The sequence below is a fragment of the Sphaerodactylus townsendi genome, linkage group LG05 (assembly GCF_021028975.2).
Source record: "Sphaerodactylus townsendi isolate TG3544 linkage group LG05, MPM_Stown_v2.3, whole genome shotgun sequence".
Taxonomy (NCBI): domain Eukaryota; kingdom Metazoa; phylum Chordata; class Lepidosauria; order Squamata; family Sphaerodactylidae; genus Sphaerodactylus; species Sphaerodactylus townsendi.
Genome location: NC_059429.1, coordinates 29,747,628 through 29,769,763, shown reverse-complemented (window position 1 = coordinate 29,769,763; position 22,136 = coordinate 29,747,628). Strand labels below are relative to the sequence as shown.

At 40.9% G+C, this 22,136-nt stretch overlaps 1 protein-coding gene across 2 annotated transcripts; it reads right to left on the bottom strand.

The window, feature by feature from the left end:
• Positions 1-15: 15 nt before the first annotated feature.
• RO60 (Ro60, Y RNA binding protein) lies at positions 16-21,681 on the bottom strand. 2 transcript variants are annotated; one of them, XM_048498712.1, is made up of 9 exons: positions 21,359-21,681; positions 17,073-17,677; positions 15,014-15,234; positions 14,664-14,810; positions 12,149-12,286; positions 11,433-11,549; positions 8,418-8,531; positions 6,008-6,154; positions 16-5,184 (listed from the first exon to the last, which is right to left on the bottom strand). In XM_048498712.1, the coding sequence occupies exons 2-9, from the start codon at positions 17,650-17,652 to the stop codon at positions 5,032-5,034; spliced, it is 1,617 nt and encodes a 538-aa protein (XP_048354669.1). In that variant the 5' UTR covers positions 17,653-17,677; positions 21,359-21,681; the 3' UTR covers positions 16-5,031. The 2 variants fall into 2 exon arrangements, with proteins under 2 accessions (XP_048354669.1, XP_048354668.1); XM_048498711.1 differs by having other exon boundaries at positions 21,382-21,680.
• Between the last annotated feature and the right edge of the window lie 455 nt (positions 21,682-22,136).

Sequence of the window (22,136 nt, the reverse complement as noted above, 5' to 3'; positions counted from 1 at the left end):
ACAAGGTGAGTGCCGGGTCGGGGAGGCGCCGTGAAGCCGCTGCCGTTCGCTCGGCAGCGGCTTCACGGCGGCGTATTCCGAAAAGAACGCTTCTTAGCGTTCTCGGAATACACCGGCTGCGGGCCAGCAGGGCGGCGCGGGGGTGGCTGTGCCGCCCATGCGAATGGCAGCCTGGAGACGGCGTTTTTACCGTCTCCAGGCCGTCATTTTCCGCCCGTGCGGAAACGGCCTTTACCTGTGCACATTTAGCATTCCTATCTCAGGAGAGAAAGAATTTACAAGTGTTCATGTTTGTACTACATTCTTTTAGACTTTTTCATAGTTTTGCTTATTATGGAATATGAACAAAAAATGAACTTGAGGCAGTCAACAGGTGCGCCCCATGAGCCATCAGTGCAGAGAGGCTGTGGAATCTCCATCCCCTTTCCTCAAAAGGCCCACGTGGCACCTTCCAATATTCCTTTTTAAAAACCCATAATTAGGATCTGAATGTTCATTCCATCCCAGAATCCTGCAATCATTTCTCAGTTAGTGAAGTTAGAAATTTTCACAACTGGTTTCCTAAGGTCTGTCTTCAATAGCAGCTTCACACTGATATTTCTCACACTGACTTCTCTAGAAGGAACTTAGACCTGCCAAACTGAGCATCTGAAAATCTTTTAGCTCATCTACACAAGTGCCAGGGATGCTACCCATAAATGTATCCATATCTAGATTAGTTTTATCTTCCAATAAGTTTTCATTCAAATCCTTCAAGTACCCAAGCATGCTCATAACAGCCTCTCCCACAGCTTCACTTTATTTTACCTACCAAACCAGCAGTAACTGAACAGTTCTTCCTACAATCAGAGCTGATCTTATTCCAGCATTTTGAAAGATGTAAATTTTGTGTACATTGGGGAGAGTGGCCAGAACAGAAGACAAAGCAGTGATATAATATGCAACACATGGGAAGAACAGCAAGTCTAACCATCCGACTTGTGGAACTAGTCATACTTTCAGTCCTAATCTGCTGCCCACTTAGTTTCCCTTACCTGTTTGACTGCTGTTGCAACATAGGCAGAAGAATGTAGGACTTAAACCATTTTTACAACGTCCAGAGCGAAAATCAGAATAGCTGTCAACATCCCCGAGGAAGTCTGTTGTACTATAGATACAAACTTTTGCAAAAATTTGTTTAACTAGATCCTCCCTTTCAGTTCTTCCATAGAACGTTGACACAGAACTCTCATCTTAATATGATATTCTCATGAAAAGACAGCAATTTGTATGAATTAACTTGGGCTACAGTTTGGCAGTCATGTCCCAAATTACTTGGCCTTTTCAACGTTATTTATAAATGGCAGGCAATCAACATTGATCAACAGGGAACTAGAAATTCTGAATAAAACAAACAAAGGCTGTTGTCACCAATAACAATCTGACAATATTCTATAGCATGGAATACAGTGGCTTGAGTCACAGGCAATGCTGAATCATGAATGAATCACAAAGGAACCTTGAATTTGTGCACTCCCTTCTCCACATGTATCTTGCAATTACCTCCCTGGTTTGTGGTAACACTGTCTGCAGTCCCAGCCAAACCAGCAAACTAGAACTGCACAGTTCATATGGTATGACATTCTGGTTTGCAGGTCAAGCAGAAATCCATGAATCTGCCAGTCAGCATATACATCAAAACAGGCCTTGCTGCAAAACAGGGGAAGAAAGAAACTGCAATATACAGAGGTAAGAGGAAGAGGAGGAACATGTGCCCAAGGCTTTCTCCAGGTAATGTCTGAACTAAACATCTGGGAATTAATTCCATTGTAACATTTGTCCTTTGATGGGGAAATTATGTTGCGTTGAAAAACTACCACACATTTTGCTGAAAATAAAATGGCTTTAAAGTACTCCATGATTAGTTTCATGTTTTCTGAGCTGCAATAGCTCATCTTTCCATGCCATGTAGTAAAGGGTTTTGTTTTTGAAACAAAGGAGATTTCTTCTACCTCCAGATATTTTTTGTAAACTCACATAGATAGTTCATTCAATTTTTCACTTACATTCTGCTACAAGCATCAACTGCAATAGTTGTTGCTGTCTATTTACAAAACAATAAAACTTTTTAGTTTTACTAAGCATACTAAGCATACAGCTGGTCTTGTATACCTACCATACATTTCAGAGACAGTTCTACTGGAAAGGATCCTGATCTAAGCACAGGTGTAAGGGCAGCTGCATTAGCCTCCTTTTTTGTGTTTTAGTAAAATGCAGATCTGTATGAAACCTATATATGGTCACTTCCCTTTTTTTAAATGTCAACTTACTGTTCATTATTTGAATCACCCGTAGTTTATACCAAACTTTTACATATATCATAGAAGTATATGCTTAAAACCCAAGCATCACTATTTATGTCTTATTTTCATGCTGTTGAGTAACTTCCTATTCTACTGCTGAGATTTCATATGGAGCTGGTAAGAAGAGATCCACACATAAGTTTGTCAAGATCTGATCAGGAATGCATATTCCTTACACATTTTTCTAGAGGTGGAAAAGTCAAAGAACCCCGGCACTTAGGAACATTTTCACACTCTACAGTGTAACAGAGATAATTTATAAACATCCGTGCTGCTACCATTCTTCAAATGGCATGATTTTAAATGCAGTTCAGCTGCTGTTCTCTAGAGGACAGAAGATCTTAGGAAACACAGAAGCAACCTTCGCTCACAAATTTTTACCATTATTCAGAAAGATACTCAGCTAGGACCGATTTAACATATCTGCTGGTAGCAATGCTTGTAAGTGCTTCTAAATACGGTTTATTGTAAAAAAATATGTTAGCCAGGGAACTGAGGGTATCTTTTTAGTTAATTCAAACAAATTACACTTCGTTAATTAACTGATGTACCCGATTAAAAGTTGCAGTCCTGTGTAGCCTCTTACTATTTACATAGTATAGCCTCTTACTATTTACATAGTATCACATTCCAGGATGTAGGGTACACCCTGAAAAAACTGCACTATTACTTTGCTACAGTTGCCACTAGTTTTCAAAAGGATCACTGCTCACACTGAGGAAGAGTATTTTCCACACAGACTTGAAAGAGATTTTCAAAATTGAATCCAAGCTATGACTAAACCATTAAGAAAAATGTTTTTTCTACATGGCTTCTTCAAGACTCCAGTATATATACATACTAGTTTTGATTTTTGCTCTACTCACTGCACAAATCAGTAAAGCAAAGAGTAAGTCAACTGAGAATTTCCTCCAAACAAACTCACTGAAGGAAAATCATTTTGAGTCAGACACTCTTATGTATTTCCCACACATTTTAAAAGGGGTTGCCCAGAAGATCTTAATCTATGTAGCCAGAATATTCAGCTCTAGAAAAATCTGAACTCTGCAAAACTTCTATATACTTCAGCTAAAAATCTGATATTTAGTTTTTACACCCCTTAACACAGTTACATGGTCTAGTGCATTCCAAGAACCATTTATAGTACAGCCCTGAAAAAAACCCCCTAAGGTTGAGGATTAATTTTGTTACTAATATTGTATCTAAGGTAATTATTGACTGGAGGCACCTGTAACATATTTCTCATTGGTATCATTTGCACTGAAAACATGTATATAGGTACTGTACTGTATTATCACTCTTACAACTGTGTTGGGGCAAATATAAATATGACAGTTCACCACAGTACAAAAAATGTACGTGGACAGAAGTCCCATTAATTGGTCATCACAACTTTCATCTGTTAGCAAAGGCTAAGCTATCCCTTCCCCTCCATAATTCCCTTATTCAAAAGGCCAAGGTTGCAATTTTGTTTCCCTTTGATAATATGTGCAAATAACAGCCTGATCCAAAGTGGGGGGTGGTGGCAAATGGGCTGTGCTGATGCATTTGCCCTCTCCGCTAGTGCAAAGGGCACCCCCGCTGGTGGAGAGGACAAAGGTACAGGTGGCTGGGTACCTTTCAGCTGCATGGTTGTGAAACCTAGAAGTGGGCACCACCACAGAGGAATGCTGGTGTCCAATCAGATGCGGGGTGGGGGGTGGGGGGGTGGGGGTGGCCAGGGCATTCCCAGGGGTGTAGCCAACTTTAGTAGGCTTCCACCTGGGCTTTAGGGTTGGGGATACCACAGTCAGGGCTTTGGTGTTATTTCATTAAGCCCTATGGAGGTCTTCCAGATGGTTGGAGGGGAGGTATTTTAGCTGCCTCCCCATACCTGCTGGAAGCCCTCTGGAACAGTGGCAGCACAGCCCCCGGCCACTTCAGGATCTGGATTGGACTGCCTCTAAACTTTCTAGGAAAGCCTTGTTATTCTCCTGTCACAAACATAGAAAATGCAAAAGATGCTTATTTACAAATTGGTGCAATCATAATGCATGAATTAAAAAATTAGGCAATTCTTGCAAGACCTGTTCTGAAATAAAGGTGGTTCTAGGAGACAACACCCACCCATCCCTTGGAACAAACCAGTTGTCCCAAAGTGACCTAATATATGTGGTAACAATGTCTGCATCTAATATAAGGAACAGGGAAAGCAGCAAGTTGCCAGATATAAATGTGCTATAAGCAATGCGAACTAATACGCATTGTTAGAAGTGAGGTAACTTGTAGTGCATACCTAGCCTCACTTTCCCTTGTCAATACAGAGAATAAAAACTACTCAGGCAAACAACCGTTAATCCAACACAATGTAAAACATTAAAATCACTTCAAGGAAAATGAAGTCTACCATGATGGAATACCTTGATATAGCCAAACTATTATTTTAAAAAATTCAAAGTATACACTGTGTTCCGTAATTATTTCTAGCTTCCCACTGTTATTTCTAAACTATGTGCAACATACGTAAATAAATGTCTCTACAGAACAGACTTCGCCTCTTTTTCTCTTTATATCCCTTGATAAAAATGATAAACATTCTGACCAATGCATTGAACTCAGTCATCAGTTAGTATAGTCATCTAATCAGACTGAGAGGTTCTGTATCAAAGTCTTCAAGCTGGTACGAATTCAATAAAGCAGGCGCTCAGATTTAAATCAGATCCAAAGTGAAGTTTCGAATGACATCTGGGGCTCCTGTGTCAAAGCCGCAGATATCCAGCATTCCTCTGTCATCTGGGTCTGCAATGGTAAAGCTGCTAGATGTCATTCCACAGACTATAAGTTTGGATGGAATACCCATTTCCTAAAGACAAACAAAAACTTTAAGTATTAGCTACACAGCAATGTATTAAACTACTCATAAAAAGTCATACAGACTTTAATGTGGCATGTATGGAGAGAAGGAGAGGCTCTTTTCCGTTACTTCCCTGAGAGAACAATATTTTATGCTGTCCTTTCAAGATGAACTGAACTGGAAGAAAACTGAGTGCACACACAATTGGACTCCATCTCCCCAACCCAAACTTCACCAGCCTCAGTTCTGAGGAGAGTGACCAGCACCTGTGTTGTGCTTGAAATTAGCTCCCTGGAGCCTCAAAAAGAACATACATTGAATGTAACTGGAGTAAAACAGTTACGCATTAAAATCAATGGTGGGCACTTTTTCCCATGGATGCTCGGGTGTAACATTTGCCTATTTAGGTCTAAGAGGAATTTTGGAAGGCTCTGAAGGGCTGCTTAATAGAATAGCTGTAGATGACTCTCCTCAGAAAAAAATTCCAAGTTTGGTGAAGTTTTGGGTCGGGGGGTCAAGTTTTATGGAGGAGGGGGCATCTTCCATTAGAAACTCTGAATGTCAAATCTATCCCAGCTTTGTTTACTTTCGTCGGTGTAGGTCTAACTAATACATCCCAATCTAGAGGGGTGGGGGAATCAATGTTTTATTGTATTTGGACCATAGTTAAAATAAATGTAAAGATTTTTATTAGAATACTGGCCACAGTCCTTGCCGTTGTACCGAATGATTTGACCCTTCTGAAACAAAAGAATGGATCTTCAAGATGCTAGAACCAGTTTAGAAATCTGTAATATTCCACAGAAACAACTGCATAGAATTATACATTTACCTCCCTATATTTCTTCAAGGCTATGGCAGGATGAGTATCTCTAGCAAAAGTCTTGTTATCTGTGAACACGATAAAGACATCAACAGCAACTCCATTTTTTTGAGCCCACAGCATTGGAAGAGAACAATCGGTGGGACCCATTGAAATCTAGAATTAAGAAAAGAACAAAGCACAAGACGTTTCAAGTTGGAAACATGATGTAAAGAGAGCGGTATGGCCCATATATCACTACTGCAGAATTATGTATGCACCAATCACAAAGCAGACATATTTAATAATATTAAATATTTAATTATAAATACCAATATAGCCAAATTATTTTTAAATGCTATAAACACTAAACTCCATTTATTTATTGCAAACATAGTTTAATTTGGCCATGGAACTTTTACTTCTTATACTGAAGTATTTATTACAAAAACAATTCTTGTTCCCATGCCTCCGCAAAGGATTTTATTTATATATTTGAAAACTGCAAATACTGTCTCTCCTTTAAACAGTTTATGAAGTAAAACATGATAAAATCGTAAAACAGCACAAAAAACAGCACAAACTAGTATAAGCTTTTACTCTACTGTTGGGGGAATTAGCTGGAGAAAGGGGGTGAGAGTAGAGAACTGGGATCAAGTAATCAGTGTGTTCCAGGATCCTCCCAAGGTGGAATTCTCAAATAATCAAGCAGTTGTTGGATGCTGAATCAAGCTTTATTTAAAAATATATTATAAAATAATGGGACAAAAATAATGGGAAAAATAATGGGTAACTATTAAAGTCTAGTAAAAATGCACACCCACAGTACACAAGACATACCAGAGAAAAGAGGGCGATAGGATACAGTATAGGGATGGGTGATAATTTCCAGTCTTGAAGGGAGCTGTCCATGGGAATAGCACTAACGAGGGAAACAACCAGCTTTCGGAGAACAAAAGTTCAACCTCACAAGTGGGTTAAGTGAGCAGATCCAGACACACACACACATCCTACAAATGGGGCCCAAGGGACCTGTTTTTATACTCTTAAGATGATCACTGAGGTGACATGACATGTTACAGTAGGGAAAAGATTGCAGAGAAATCAGAGGGAGTAACTGATTGCTTTTCTGGATCTTCGGACCAAAAGAGAAGGAAGTCTTTGAAGGTTCGCCACCAAAAGAATGCAGATTTGGTGAGAGAAAATTCTGCTCAGAGACGTAAGATCACCTTTGAGGTGACACAAACGAGGCTTTAGCTGCCCCCTTTGTTTAGCCAAGCTCATCTGTACATCATGGGAAAAGACCAGTTGCCCTTTCTTTCCCTGAACAAGCATAGTACACCATGAGATGAATCCCAGAACCATCCAGAGAGAATGGAGGTGATGGGGTATTGGCCTGCTCTGATGCTTTTAGAGACCCTTTACAGAAGAGAGATGTAACTGCTAAAACATTTAGCATGTTAAAATGATTCTCATAGAACAGGCTAGAAGCAGATTGTGAATTATTTTGTCTTTTAATTTTTGTAGCTGATGCCATACTTAGCTCTTCTCTCTGGGCAAAGACAAGGTCTCCCCCATCTCGACTCTTTTCCCCAAACACGTTCTTTACTTCGATTCCCTTATCTTCTTTCTTTCCCACCCCAGCTTCTGTCTCTCCCAAATGGTCCCCGCTCCACCTTTACCTCTTCCTTCAGGAGCTCCTGGGTCCTCGGAGGAATTATTTTCCTATGGTTTTATCTCTAGCTTGTTCACCAGACTTGTGACTCTTCCAATCCACAAAAATTACCAGAAGAGCTAAAAGTAGCATGTGAAGGAACCACATGCAGTTCATAAGCTACTGAGTACTACTATGTTATACTGTTCCATCACTTTCATGTAGGTGTTAAACGGCATATGGGTAACAGGATGGCCCCCCTGTCAGATTCCACAACACTCCTGGTCTCAGCACCAGCCCCCAGCACCACTTCCTGCAAATGGCTGGGCCAGGAATGAAGGGAACTATCAAAGCAAAATGCCCTCCCAACCCAGCAAACTTCTCAGCAGGACATACTGCTGATGGGAAAGGATGCGACCCCTGTGAAAGGGTCATTCGATTCCCAAAGGGGTCGCGACCCACAGGTTGAGAACCGCTGAACTAAAACAACATGCAGTGGTTGACAAGTTTTAAACACAGAATGCAGGTCACACAAAGCTTGTACATTTTCTGGATCTACAACCTCAGGGGAATGAGATACAAGGGTCCTCACATTCTGAAAAAGCTGCATCAGACAACACTGCGTGGAGGCATGGTGATGGAGTTTTCCACCTGGCCACTGTTGCTATCATACAGTAGGCACAACAAAAGGGAAAGTACAAGTATAAACACTATCTGGTATTAAGAATTCAATACAATTTTTACATATAGAATTAAAAAGAGAATTGAATCAAAAGCTTTCTGCACCTCAGACATCTTTTGTAATACTTGAGGTAACGTCATGTCCTCAGTCACAGGACAAGGGACCATTTCATGTGAAAAGGCAACAACGTGGGAATGTTTTTCTGTCCGTGCAACAACCTATTGGGAAAAAAAGTTGAACAGAAGTATAAAATGCAGCCATAATGACTGTTCAATTTTATTTTTTTGCTGTTACTGTAGATCTGAGTAACAATGTGAGTCCGTAATTCTTATCTAATTGGAATCACCAGAATGCTGTGGTTCACTGTGACACTATCACTTGAATACCTTCCGAGTTTGCCTTAAAAGCAAAGCAAAACAGCCCTGGGTGTGATATTTTTTAATTTACAGATTTCACTGAATTTGTAAGCCTTCTTGATGTTTCTTTGACTGAAGTGAGGGCATACATTTTAAGAAGAGATGACTGTGAATAAGTGTGAGGAGGGAAGAAAGGCAAAAATAGGGGTTTTGGAGCACCCACCCACAGAAGACATTTCTCACTGATAAATTAAATCAGACGAAAATCCTCCTCTTCCAAGAAGACATACACAAGGCTTCTCTCAATCATACCTTCTCTTACCTATGCACCCCTCAGCATGCATATTCATGCACAACTCCTCAGATACATGCATGCATTAATATTTCCATGCCTGAAGGAAGCATCTTGCCAAAGGGCATTCTCTCCATGTTCCCAGACAGACATACAGTACCTCCCTCATTCCACATATTCCCCCACTCCTTTACCTTCTTGATCCAGTCTCCAACTCTACTGTACCCCTCCACATATCCCATCAATCTTCCATCACTCCCTCCGCCTTCCCATGGCCTCCTGCACCTCTCCTATTGCCACTGCCAAAGTTCAGAGAGGAAGAGCATTCAAGATGGCTCTTCTTCCCTTTCCAGAGCAGTTGTTTCCGGGTGACTCTATGTTGACAAAAGCATTCACCCTAGGAAGGGAGGAACAGGCCATAATGAATATACTTCCTCTCAGTCAGGAAAACTAAAGAAATACAGTTGAAAATGAGAGGGTATCTGCAATGCCCATTCTCTTTTTCTTTGTAAATAAATATAATAGATGCAAAATGATGTTTATTTATTCCTTCCTTTCTCTATCTATACGTTGCTGCCACCAGAAATTTAATTCCAAACCCCTATATAATTTATTCTGTAGTGTAGTGTGTCCGAGCTTTAAAGCAGTTGCTACATGGTTCTGAGGAAATTACTAGTATGGGATTCCAAGTTACGTTTAGCAAACTAAAATTTTATTTAGATATGTTCTTTCGCTTAAAGTTTAATAAAATAATTTACAATAAATAAAACAATCTGAAGCAACAATCTTCTGCTGAGGTGATTTACACTTCATATGTCAATCTACTCTCTCCCTTACGTCTCTGAGACCAAATTAGGATATGACTCCTTTTCTAGACTCTCAAGGCTTCTACCTAATTTTTTGGCAATTCTACATTTCATATAATACTATAAGTTTAGCCCAGACAGCCCCTCTCTCTCTGTCAGTATAGCAGAAGCTGTCTCAGTCTACTACTGTCTCTGTCCCATGTTTTGCACATTTCCTCTGACTCTCTCAGTTCTAGCACAAATTCTTCACAGTCACTCTCCTGTGACAACCAATCACCTCACTCTCAGCCCCCTTCCACCCCCTTCCTTCACACCCTAACCTCTCATTTTAAAGGAACACACACACATTTTAAATCATTACATTATCATATGAGTTGCGACAGGATAGAGGGAGCTCAGAAGACTGACTGGGCTGGAATGGCAAAAGGTGGGCTCCATATGTACTCTGACCTCAATGGCTAGGTCCACAGTGGTGGCGAACCTTTGGCACTCCAGATGTTATGGACTACAATTCCCATCAGCCCCTGCCAGCATGGCTAAGGGCTGATGGGAATTAACAGTCCACTGAGTGGGATTACGCCACTGTATCTCAGGTAAAGGATACACTCCTATGAAACTAGGACATTCCAGTTCTATCAGCCTAACTCTACATCATCCATCATTCCTTTCCAACAAATAACAAGACCTTTCATGGCATCAATACATAAAACAAAACATATTCAGAGAAAATTAAGAATCATTCCTTTCCATGTGGCATGTCAATAATAGTAAGTTATCTGAAAGCAAAAGAAGGTCATGATGAATAGTCACTGACTATAAGACCTTTGGGGTCTTTTTCCTTGGTGAAGACCCACAATTTTGGGCACTGCAATTCAAGAAGGATATTGAAAACTGGAACGGGTCCAGAGGACGGCAACCAAAATTATCAAAGGTCTGGAACCCATGCTCTACCAGGAGAGACTTAGGGAGCTGGGTATATTTAGTTTGGTGATGAGAAGGTTAAAAGGTGATATGATAGCCATGTTTGAAGGGATGTCATGTTGGTGAGGGAGCAAGCTTGTTTTTTGCTGCTCCAGAGACTAGGACCAGGAGTAATGGGTTCAAGGTGAAGGAAAAGAGATTCCATCTAAACATCAGAAAAGCTTTCAGACAGTAAGGGCTGTTCGACAGCGGAATGTACTACCTTGGAGTGTGGTGAAGTCTCCTTCTTTGGAGGTTTTTAAAGAGAAGCTGGATGGCCATCTGTCAGGAATGCTTTGATTGTGTGTTCCTGCATTGCAGGGGGTTGGACTTGATGGCCCTTGGGGTCTTTTCCAACTCTATGATTCTATGACCCTCAGATTTTGGGAATCCTCTAAAAGTATGGGACTAAATTTTATTTATATACTGTGAGGGGTACGGATTTTGTGGGTTTCTCGTGGAGATTTTTATCACAGTTTATGTAAATGCTGCATTTTGCAAAATGGTTTTAATTTTTAAATTCAAGAGATAAGATTCCTTAATGTGATATAAGCTCTTCCCTGTCTGTACTGCTGCTCTACTTTTAGGCTTCACTTGACTGAGTCTGCAGGCAACTGCATGTTTGGGTTTGGAAAAAAGAACATAAAATCATCCACATTCAGATTTAAGCAAAAGAATTTGGATATAACAGAGTTTCAGCCTTACCATACACATTGCTGCAGCAATTGTACTAGCATTTAGCACGCAGCCCAAAACCTTTTGTGACATAGAATGGCTGACATCAACAGCAAGCAAGAAACGCTTCTCTGTTGGCTCTAGTGTCTAAAGGACAAGGGAGAAAGTCAATAGACCTAATCATTGATGCTTTTATAATGCATATTTATATTGTGAATCAAGGTCAAAGAAAGTTCACACTTGTAGGAACCAACAAATATTCAACAGAGAACATATATACTAATAATATAAATAGATATTTTTTATTTCAGTTCATCTCTCACAGCCAAATACTAGGTCCACAGAAACTGAACAGAAGGTAGCAGGAGGAGAAGTACAATCTGCCAGGTGGATACCAGGAAAGGTTTAACTTGGTAAGGATGAAGGAAGCAGCAGTAGCAGTCCATCCGGAAGTTAACAAGGGGTAAAGAAAGGCTGAGGATTTGGAGATGCTGAACCACTGCTTACTTTGTGACTCTGGATCAGAGTAGGGTGGCAACATAAAGAAATAAAAAACTACACTGCCACTTGTCTTCATAAGATACTTGAGATCACACTGTTAGTTGCAACTGACAAGATGTCAATGCTATGACACTTCCCTTTAAAAAAGGTTAGCTATCTCAAACAGTCACACTCAAAATATTTAAGATACAACTCTAAACCAGTATATTTATTCAATTGGTATATTTACAAAATGTTAAAGATACCTGGAAGGTTTTGTAAAATGAAGCATCAAGAGCTTCCAAAATGTCTTTGTCAGGTTTCCAGCGAAGTTTTGCCCGATAACTTCGTTCTCCCTTATAGTTTTCTAATGCAACCAATATATGGAAAGTATGTATTCGAGCCTGGAAAAAGCAATACAAGAAGTATACTCTCAACTGTTTGATCTGAAAGAACACACAAAAAAAGTTTTTTTTTAAATATAGTTTTTGTTAGCTGCTGTGATTTTCAGTTTTGGGAGAGGAATGTCTGTATCTACGATAGATACAGAAAAGAAAAAATGCTACCTTGTTAACTGCCTCCAGAGCATCAAAACTGAAATAAATTATTTAAAGACTAATGGCCCAATCGGGGGGGGGGGGGAGATTGTGGAGGTGACGCGACCTTACACCAGCAGATCTACCCTAAATTCTGACAGAGAAGCAAATTCCTTGGTGGGCAGCTTCTGTGGTCCTCCACAGTGACCAGATGCAGCACAGAGCGCTGTGTCAGTGCTCCTGCACCACTGCCAGGTCTGCTGATGTAGCAGGGGCGTTCCAGAGGCATGGTCAGGGTGGAGATGACCTTAGCTGACTTCCACCCCAGCTTGCCTTCCAGGATGCTGGAGCCCAGGGTATGGACCCATTGAGTCCAATGGAAGGCTTTATGGCAGCAGGAAGGGATTTTTTTGTATTTTGCCTTCCCACGCTGCCAAAAACCCCTGTGGATTGGGCTGCCCATGTAACAATTAGACCCAAAGTAGTGTAGTGGTTAGAGTGTCACACTAGGATCTGGACACCCTGGTTTGAATCCCCACTCTGTCATTGAAGCTTGTTGCGTGACCTTGGGCCATTCACACATTCTCAGCCAAACCTACATTATGAGTTTGTTGTAATGATAAAATGGAGGAGAGAAGAATATTAAGCTGATTTGGGTTCTCACTATAGAGAAACGTAGAGTACAAAATGAAGTAAAATTAAATAAAAGAATATTTCTTATTTGCAGCAAATGAAATAAGAAGCATGTTTCCAACAATAAATTGTCACATTCAGGTTGTTACTTTTCTTTATTATCCTTGTCAATTTTGTTAGGACCTCAATATCCTTTCACCTCCCATGAACTCTTCCCTCAGTTTCTACCTTTCTCGTATCCTTCTTCAACTATTATTCTCAGAAGGCTCACAGAAGAATCAACCCTATCTCTAAATAAGAAAATGTCTTCTTCCCGACTTGTCTAAAATAATACTGTTTTTCTAAAAATTATATGTTTCATTGGCCGTTTCCGCACAGCCCAGGCCCCATCGGCAAAATTCTGCAGGTGTGGGAAGGCTGAGGCACCAGCCAAGGACAAGCGGCTCCGCCTTGGAGACCTCTTTGCCCCCCCTTCCAGTCCCACTCACCTTGTCCCGATGGGTCAGCCTGCTGGCCTCTGCTGCCCCGCCCACGCTGCCCTCCGACCTCCAGGGGTGGGAGGACGAGTGAAGGAGGAGCTGCAGAGGCCAACAAGCTAGAACGGAGGACAAAGGTGAGATAGAACAGAGAAGGGAAACAGCGTGTTCCCGGCGGTGCTGTTCGCACTGCGCCGCAGGGAACACGCTGTTGCGGCAAAAACAACCCTTTAAAGGGTTGTTGTTTAGGGCGGCCTGACGCCGCCCTGGGGGAGGGGGAGCGCAGTCAGGTCGGCGCTGCTGCAACGGCGGCGTTTATCCCGTCCCCAGGGCGCCATAAAAAGGCCGTGCGGAAATGGCCAAACAGTGGAGATGCTAACATTACTTTGCAATTTTAAGACAACCCGTCAATATTCCACCCTTTTCTAAGAGGATGATTTCCAACATTTTTTTCCAACCACAAAATGACAATGTGCAGAAAGAAGTCTGTTCAATATTCTTATTTCCTTTATTTTATCCACAATTCTTTCCAATTTTTAAAAAAGCCATAGCCATTAGTTCATTGAAGCGAAAATCACCTGCTTTCAAAAGACAAACTTCCATCAATCAAGACTTGAAACTGAGAAAATCCCAAACAATAAATGGTCCTTTGTTAACAAACACAGCCTCATCTTCAGTGCTGATGTACTGTTAGTAAAACAACTCAACAGCAGTAGGTGGGCTGGTTTTAACATGTTTCGATAATATATTTGTGTGCTGGTTTTAATGGCTTTTAAGATCATATTTTTAGCCACTTTGGTGACCATAAGAGAAAAAGAAGCAGCATTTGGATGTATAACCTGCCTTTATTTCCTGTAAGGAGACTCAAAGGGGCTTACAAACACCTTTCCCTTCCTCTCCCCACAACAGATACCTTGGGGCTGAGTGAATTCTGAGAAAACAGGAATGTAGGAGTAGGGAAACAAATCCATTTCACCAGATAAGAGCCTGCTGCTCATGTAGAGGAGTGGGGAATAAAACCAGTTCTCCAGATTAGAGCCCACTGCTCTTAACCAATACACCATGCTGGCTCTCATGAGGGAAGAAAAGCCTTGTTAATGAAGAAGGAGCAGAGTAACACACAGAGAAATCTTTACCTTTTTAAGGAGTTTTTCATTTTTTAATCTTTCACAGACTGTTGTTACTTCTGGGCTTCCTGGTTCAAGGACAGAATTTGCTGTCATCTTTCCCAGATTCCTCAATATTGCTGTTAAAGGCATCTCCTGCAACAACGCTTTCCATACCTTTTGCAGAATGGGTTAAAATTAGTACAAAAAATGAGAGAACTCAGGGTCTTTACCATGAGGATATGCAAGTAGTGATATAAGAATCAACCTTAGACAGTGACCCATTTTCAAATAATTTTTTAAAAGGGTCACTGTAGCAAAATGCACAAAAATAACCATAAACATGATGCAAAATATGAATGCTTGTATGAGTTACTTACCTCTTTAGATTTCAAATGACTTGTGAGGAGGTGTTCCCTGACTAAATTATACTCTTCTATCAAATGAATTACTTCCAGTTCATCCTTTGTACGCTTCACCTTCTCCACTGCCTCCAAATATTTTAATAGTTTTTCAGTCTCAGCAGAAAGCATATTGTCTTTATATGCCTCTTGGAGTTCCTTCCACCCTTTCATTACATACTTTGTGACTACAGCAAGGCCTGTTGAAAGAAAGAAAAAAGAACCCATTTAATCTTGCAAATGCATTTAACAGGATGTTCTGGAAATGTGGAATACAGTATTAACATTTTACTGATGACAGCCAGATCTCCCACCTCATTTTTCTATCTGGTGAAAAGTATGTGTAATGGATTAGGTGAGGGTAAATAAAGCAAAACTCAATCCAGACAAGACAGAGATGCTTAAAATGGATATGTTTCTTGACCTGGATGTAGATAATATGACTGTTTTAGACAGTCATGTTTCTCCTGCAGGAGTAAGCACACAACATGGGAATGTTCCTGGACAACATTATGGATGCTCAGGTGACAGAAGTGTGTATTTTCATCTTCACTAGCTATACCATGATACCATTGTTGAAGACAATTCAGACATTCTAACCTATCCAGGATATGGTAGCCCAAACACATGCATTTGAAAAGAAGATTAAATATAGCCAGTGGTAGGATTCAAATAATTTAACAACCGGCTCTGGTGATGGGATTCAAATAATTTTAAAACTGGTTGTTTTACAAGCACCAATTTAACAACCAGTTCTGCTGAAGTGGTGTGAACATGCTGAATCCCACCAATATAACACATAATATGTCTGTGAATTCTATAGTTATTTACTCCAATTTGCATGCAAAATTGTATTTAATAGGCAAAAATCTAAACTGTCACATACAAAAGAAATATGTATTTTTATAAAGCTGATGCTCAAACTATTTTTTCAGCAATTTTACCCTCATTTTGTTACTGATACTACTGTACTGGTGAAAATAAAATATAATACACATTTGTTGCTTTTAGAACAATGAAATAGAATACCGTAGAAACCTACCATACTAATGTCTACCAAACTGAAGTCACAAAAGAATATACTGTGTGAAGAGGTAAGAGGTCAGGAGACAAAAAACACAGTATGCACATACAATAGTACAAAAACAGTATACAATGTAAGCACAATTTACAAGAGAACAGTATAAATCCAAGTATGAAGAAAAAGAAGGTGTGTCCAAAGCACACTGAAGAGAAAAAGACGAAGGTAATGAAAGACTCAAGTAAGTCCCAGTGCACAAGACTCACAAAAAGATAAGTACTACAGTCTTCCAACAGAGAATAAATGTTAATGTCTTCAAAAATTATATATCGTTAGTCAGAGGTTTCCAGACCTTTCTCATTTCATAGCAACTGGACTGCTTTGTTAGTGACTTAATCTCATAGCCTGCCCATAATGGGATATTTTATTCTAGCATAAATAAAGTAAGCTATTGTTTAATTCCAAAAAGTTTCAGGAGCTAGGCACATAAAGCTTCATCTTGTAAATGATCTGAACAATGTCAGCCCTATGGCCAAAGGAAGATACATAAAGGCAGACATTTAAAAACAGTAATCTATGACCTGAAAATGTGTTTAAAAGACATTTTCCTTCCTTTGGAAGCAAAAAAAAAAAATCACAATTTGCACAAATAATACTGACAAGCAGTTTGCGAAATAAGACCCGCTACTCAAAATTTTACACGATAGTACTAAAACAAAAGCGATTTATCAAAATATGTGGAAAGCGATGGGTGAAATTTCAGGGTTACAAGTTTACCAAATAACTATGAAATGAGTCTGAAGTATGTGGCAAAACTCCATACTGTGCATATTCCCAAGCTCTAATCTTATGTTGTTCACATACTTGCACAGCTTCTAAAAACCACGCCTGTTTCAGTAATGTCTCAGTGACTTAGAGCTATAAACTTTCCCTAACTTTATATTCCTCCCACTTATATGGCAATACATTTAACAGTGACAAACACAGCTGTAGCAGAATGTTCGTAGTTCTCATTACCTTCATTTGCAGGCTTTAGGTGGGACAACCTGAGAAGATCTTTATGAGACCAGCCATTTGTTTGCTTGTATTTTGTAACTGCTAAAGCAACAGCCATACCATTCTTTCCGTTGTACCAATCTGCAACAGCTTTTCGCAAAGCACGGCCCCATATACCACACTTCATACCCTCCTTGAGATCCTTTTTAAACTGGATGAAAGTGAAAAGGTGAGGTGGTATGTGACAGACTTCAGGGACAGCCCTATAAGCAGCTTGTTTTGTTTTTGCATCAGAACACTGTGAAGAAATTGCAAGTGCAAACAATATAGGTTCTAGCTTTGCTGTTCTTCCTTCTTGGCTAAATGTTTTTATTTCCTGTACCACTTCACAGCCTTTGCCATCTTCGATAAGTCTAAGCAGTGCATCAGCATTTTCAAGCCCCAGGTTCTGTTCCTTGATGCAGTAAGTACCTCCTTCAGAACCAAAGCACAAGAAACGCCGCAATCGATTCATGTCAGTAACTTCCCATACATGTTCGTCTGTGAAGTTTGACAGCTGATTTTCATTCAAAGGCTCCACTTGGCACACTGCTTCTTCCATTTCCTTTCTGGTGTTAGGAGGCCTCCTGAAAAAAAAAAGTATGATCAAAAATATTTTCGAAAGCATGGCACTTCTAATCTCTCTTCTATAGTCGTATGGCCAGCCGTATGTCATTCAGATGTTAAAACTGGGTTCGGGGGGAGGGGAGAACTGTAGAGATCCACCACACTATTAAGCCAGGACATATTTTTTTAACAGAGTAACAATCCAGCCAAAGGGGGTGGGGAGAGCTTCAGTGAGACATGTCATCTGGCACTGGTGCATTTGCCCTCTTCAGGGCACTTACTCCGGCAGAGGAGGCAGCCACACTAGCAGCTGCCCATCCTGCAGCCCCACCACTGCAAAACCTGCAAGTCTAGGCTGAGGTGGGGCTGTGCTGATGTCCTGCTTAGACCGCGGGGGGGGGGGGCAGGCTGGGGGCAGAGTCTACATTAGTCGGCTTTCTCCCAGGATTGAGGCTGAGAGCACGGTGCTCAAGCCCTGAGAGCTATGCCACCCTTTTGGTGGTGTATGTCCTGTTAGCCCTATGGTGCTTTCCAGGGTTACAGGTCTTTTCCAAGCTCCCCTCACTGCTGGAAAGTCTTCTTGGAGGTGATGGGGCATCATTGAACTGGCAGTGCATCCCACCATCCCCGGGTTTGGATGTCCAAGATAGTTAAAGCATGAGTTATAGCAAATTCTGCTTTACTGTCTCCAGATAAAAGGACTAGAAAATCTTAGAAACTAACATTGTGATCCTAAGAACTCTTTCTTGGATGTCAGCCACATCAAATTGACCTAAGTAAAATTTTGAGAAGACTTGCTAAGGAGGGCATTGCTGTTTACTTTGACCTACAAAATCTGATGCTGGAGCAAAAACATTTAAGAGGGTTTTTTTTTTCCTGCAGCAACAAAAGGCACTTTCTAAAGACAAGGGATTATGAAGTTGAAAAATGCAACACAAAAGTCAACCCAACTTTCGGGCATATACAGTTTATTGCTAGGCAAATGCACAGTTGACGTACACACTTCTGTATAGCACTATATTGTACAACTGTGTGAAACTCCATTTTTCCAGTTCATCCTAGTGGTAGAATGTTTGAAAATGTGACACTTCACTTCATGGAGGTCACTCACTCACCTGGCTTGTCACTTTCCACTATAACATAAATCCTTCAGTTTCTCTTTTTAACAAGGAAAACATTTACTATATACGTACTACCAATTACCAGTGGAAAAATACAAACTACTGATGAACTCACAGGCAACCTAATTGTCATTTTCATATGCTACAACATTCAATAGACAGAAGATACACTTTTTTTTACTGAACATAAGCAAAGTGTGATAACCATTTCTACAGGCTCCAATCCTGCCAAGAATTGCTAGAAAGTTCTATGCAACACAGAAAGTCCCTTTTTGTATTCAGCATAGTATTGAACATTTTACTTCCCAAATAATTTAAACCATCTATTTTGTCCAGAATTCTCAGGGCCTGGTCTCAATCAAACTCAGAATTCATCACCTGCAGTCTGAACTTAAGCAACAGCATCTACTCTACCACCTCATTGTGCTGTATATGTACACCAGGCCTCAGGTTACCCATGCATGAGGCTTGAATCATGGCAGTGTGCATTGACAGGATAGAGAGTGTATATTTCTTTGCCAGAACCAGTGCAATTAACGTATGCCACTTATACTGAATCAGAACAACAGGTCCAACAAGGTCAGTACTGTTTACTCTTGATGAGAAGTAACTCTCCAGGATCTCAAGCTGAGGTCTTTCACACCACTTACCACTTGATAACCTTTAACAGGAGAGTCCAGGACAGACACTCTACCACTAAGCCACAGTTCCCTTTCTCTCAGAATATTCAAGTACAATCCGGGAGGCCCTGGTTCAAATTCCTGTGTTGCCATGAAGATTACTGGTTGACACTGGGACAGTCACATCTCTCAATTTCACCTCCCTCGCAGAATTTTCATGACAGCAACATGAGTCACCTTGTGCTCCTTAAAGAAATAAAAGTACTCCCTTCTTCTATGTATGCTATGTTTGCTATGTTGTTTTAAGTTAGTATACCTATTTTTTTTCTTTAAGATTTCCCAACACCCACTTTCTATGAGTGGGGATCACAATATTAGTCTTCCTTAATTCACATCCTCAACCCGTTTATCCCGTTCAAAAAATTAGTGAATATTAGTAGCCCACCAATTGTCCCATGAGCATGCTTGCATCCGAGGGGGTTCAGGTCCTCCCAAGGAGGTTTCCTAGAGGCTAAGAATAATATAAAGGTTTTTTTAAATCTCTGTTTCCATTACTGAGGGCCATTCTGGTAGCATTTTAAAATTGGCAGCAGAGACCTGTTTCCTTCTTTCTAGGGTTGTTTGTGGAAATAAGGGAGCCTTATAGACTTTAAAAGTTTTTGCAGAAATTTGGAATGAAAATAATTTAGGTCATTTTTAACTGAAGTGATCCAAATTGGGACCCCACAAAATAGTTGGGAGCTGATTCTGCATTAAGGACAGTTAATGCAGCTGGAATGAACTGATTACCTTTGCAATAGTGGAAACAAAAGATTGCAGATATGTTTATTGACATGGATGCCAAGGCTGTTTTACATTGTGGAAACCATGACAGATCGTGGCTGAAAACAATGCCAAGGTATCTATAGTTCCTCTCTTGTTCAATTTTGTGGTCGTTAATTTGCCAAGTGAGTGGTTGAGAATGGGTCTATAAAGGAGACACCTAATAGTCACTTGTATATTCATTTGAAATTTGCCCTGTAGTACAATAATTTTTTTAAAAAACCCGTCTCAGAGCTCCTTATTTGGCTGACATATCAGCACACAGTCTCAGAAGAGCATTTACCTCACTGTATCTCCAAACGATATCCAGAGTTACTTGCTGGCCAATACACAAAAAAACCCACTACCACAATGTATTCATATATGTAATAGTTCAGTAGAAGATCTTCCTTGCTATACCTTGTCTTGTCTTTTATTTATAGGGAAAAAAATCCTAAAGCTAATATATCAACTGCTTTGCACTCTTGCTCTGAGATGGACAAGCTAACTTATTTAGTATCAGATGTGGATTCTTTTGTTACCTGTAGGACGGCACTCTTTGCTGCAGCTGCTAGAAATATCAGGCCAAAGAACCACTAAATGAGCCAAACCATTATTCTTTCACTTGGCTTACAACGACATGTATTGAAGACACTACAGACGGTTATAACAACCTCTTATTTCTCTGGTTTATATTTTGGGTTATATCGTATACCTTCAAGAAGACTGCAATTGAGAATTTAAGCATTACTGGGACTTTAGTAGGTTTAATTTTTAAATGTGGTACGCATGTTTCATGTGTCTTTAGACATTGTGGATTGTAAAGGCCTATGGCAACATGCAATAAAAATTATTGATTGATTGAAACTGTCACTGAAGTCACACCCAGCTCTCCAACAAACCAGCCAATTGCACAATCAGTGTTTGAAACATCGGACCTCCTCTTCTCTGAGTAAAGGCTCCACCTCCTTAAAGCAAGCCCTGTTTTTAATGTTAATGGCAGAGCTTTTCGCAATTCCTTTAAGTTTTTGCAAGGTATAAAGGGGGGGATGGAAAAAACTGCATCCCTTGAAAAGGAGTCTCTGCTATAGAAAGAGCAGGCGCACTGGTCCCCTTCCCTCCCGGTAAGCCGGTTATGGACGGCAGGAGGTAAGCCTACCGTTGTCACCAAGCGCACCGTACCTGCGCGGTAACCGCGACTGCCTCCGTGACTCGCAAGCGGCACCGCAAATACGGCGGGGGCCAGCGGCGGCCAGTCAAGAAGGAGGAGGAGGAAGGTTCTGCTTCTCTTGGGGATCCTTTCGTGCGCGCTTCTCCCAACCCCGACCTGACAACTTCCCTTACGTGAGGGTGCCTGGGAGGGACCCGGATGGAGAAGCTCTGCGTTGTTATTCCCGCCCTCTCTTCACAGGGGGTCGGAAATACTGACAGACCCGCAAAAGTTAGAGACCCGGATGATACCACCCACCCCCACCCCCATCTAACTCTGCTTGCAGGAGACTTGAGTAGAAAGCTCTGGAAAGGAGATTTGTGTGCAAAACCGGCATCGGTTAGGGCAAACGTTTTAGTGTAATGCCACATGGGAACCGGAATAAATGTCCCTTGTCCGTAAACAGCGAAACTGCCTACCAAGGAGGGGATGTCACATGACTGGAAGAAGAGACAAATCTGGCTCAATCTCAATCCAAGCATGGGACACGGAACCATAGAGGTAAGGTCCCCTTTGCGTGCTCGCCACGCACGCCTTCAACAAGAGACCAGAAGAAAAACGCATGCGGGCGTCGCCTTTTCCTAACTCTACGAAACAGCCAGGATGTAGAGTGCTTTCATCTCTGAGATAGATTTCCGGGCGCTGTAACGATGACGTTATAATCTAGGTACAGCTCTGAAGCAGCCGGCCGCGGAGGCTTTCGGGAAAAGGGCTGGTCGTACGTCCT

What these genes read in the sequence shown, in the direction of transcription:
- RO60 (XM_048498712.1), bottom strand. Translation starts at nt 17,652, where the DNA reads ATGGAAGAAGCAGTGTGCCAAGTGGAGCCTTTGAATGAAAATCAGCTG. An exon ending in GTCATTTGAAATCTAAAGAG is followed by an intron (nt 14,811 to 15,013) that starts GTAAGTAACTCA and finishes ATTCTGCAAAAG; the next exon opens with GTATGGAAAGCGTTGTTGCA. An exon ending in TATTACAAAAGATGTCTGAG is followed by an intron (nt 6,155 to 8,417) that starts GTGCAGAAAGCT and finishes TCTTAATTCTAG; the next exon opens with ATTTCAATGGGTCCCACCGA.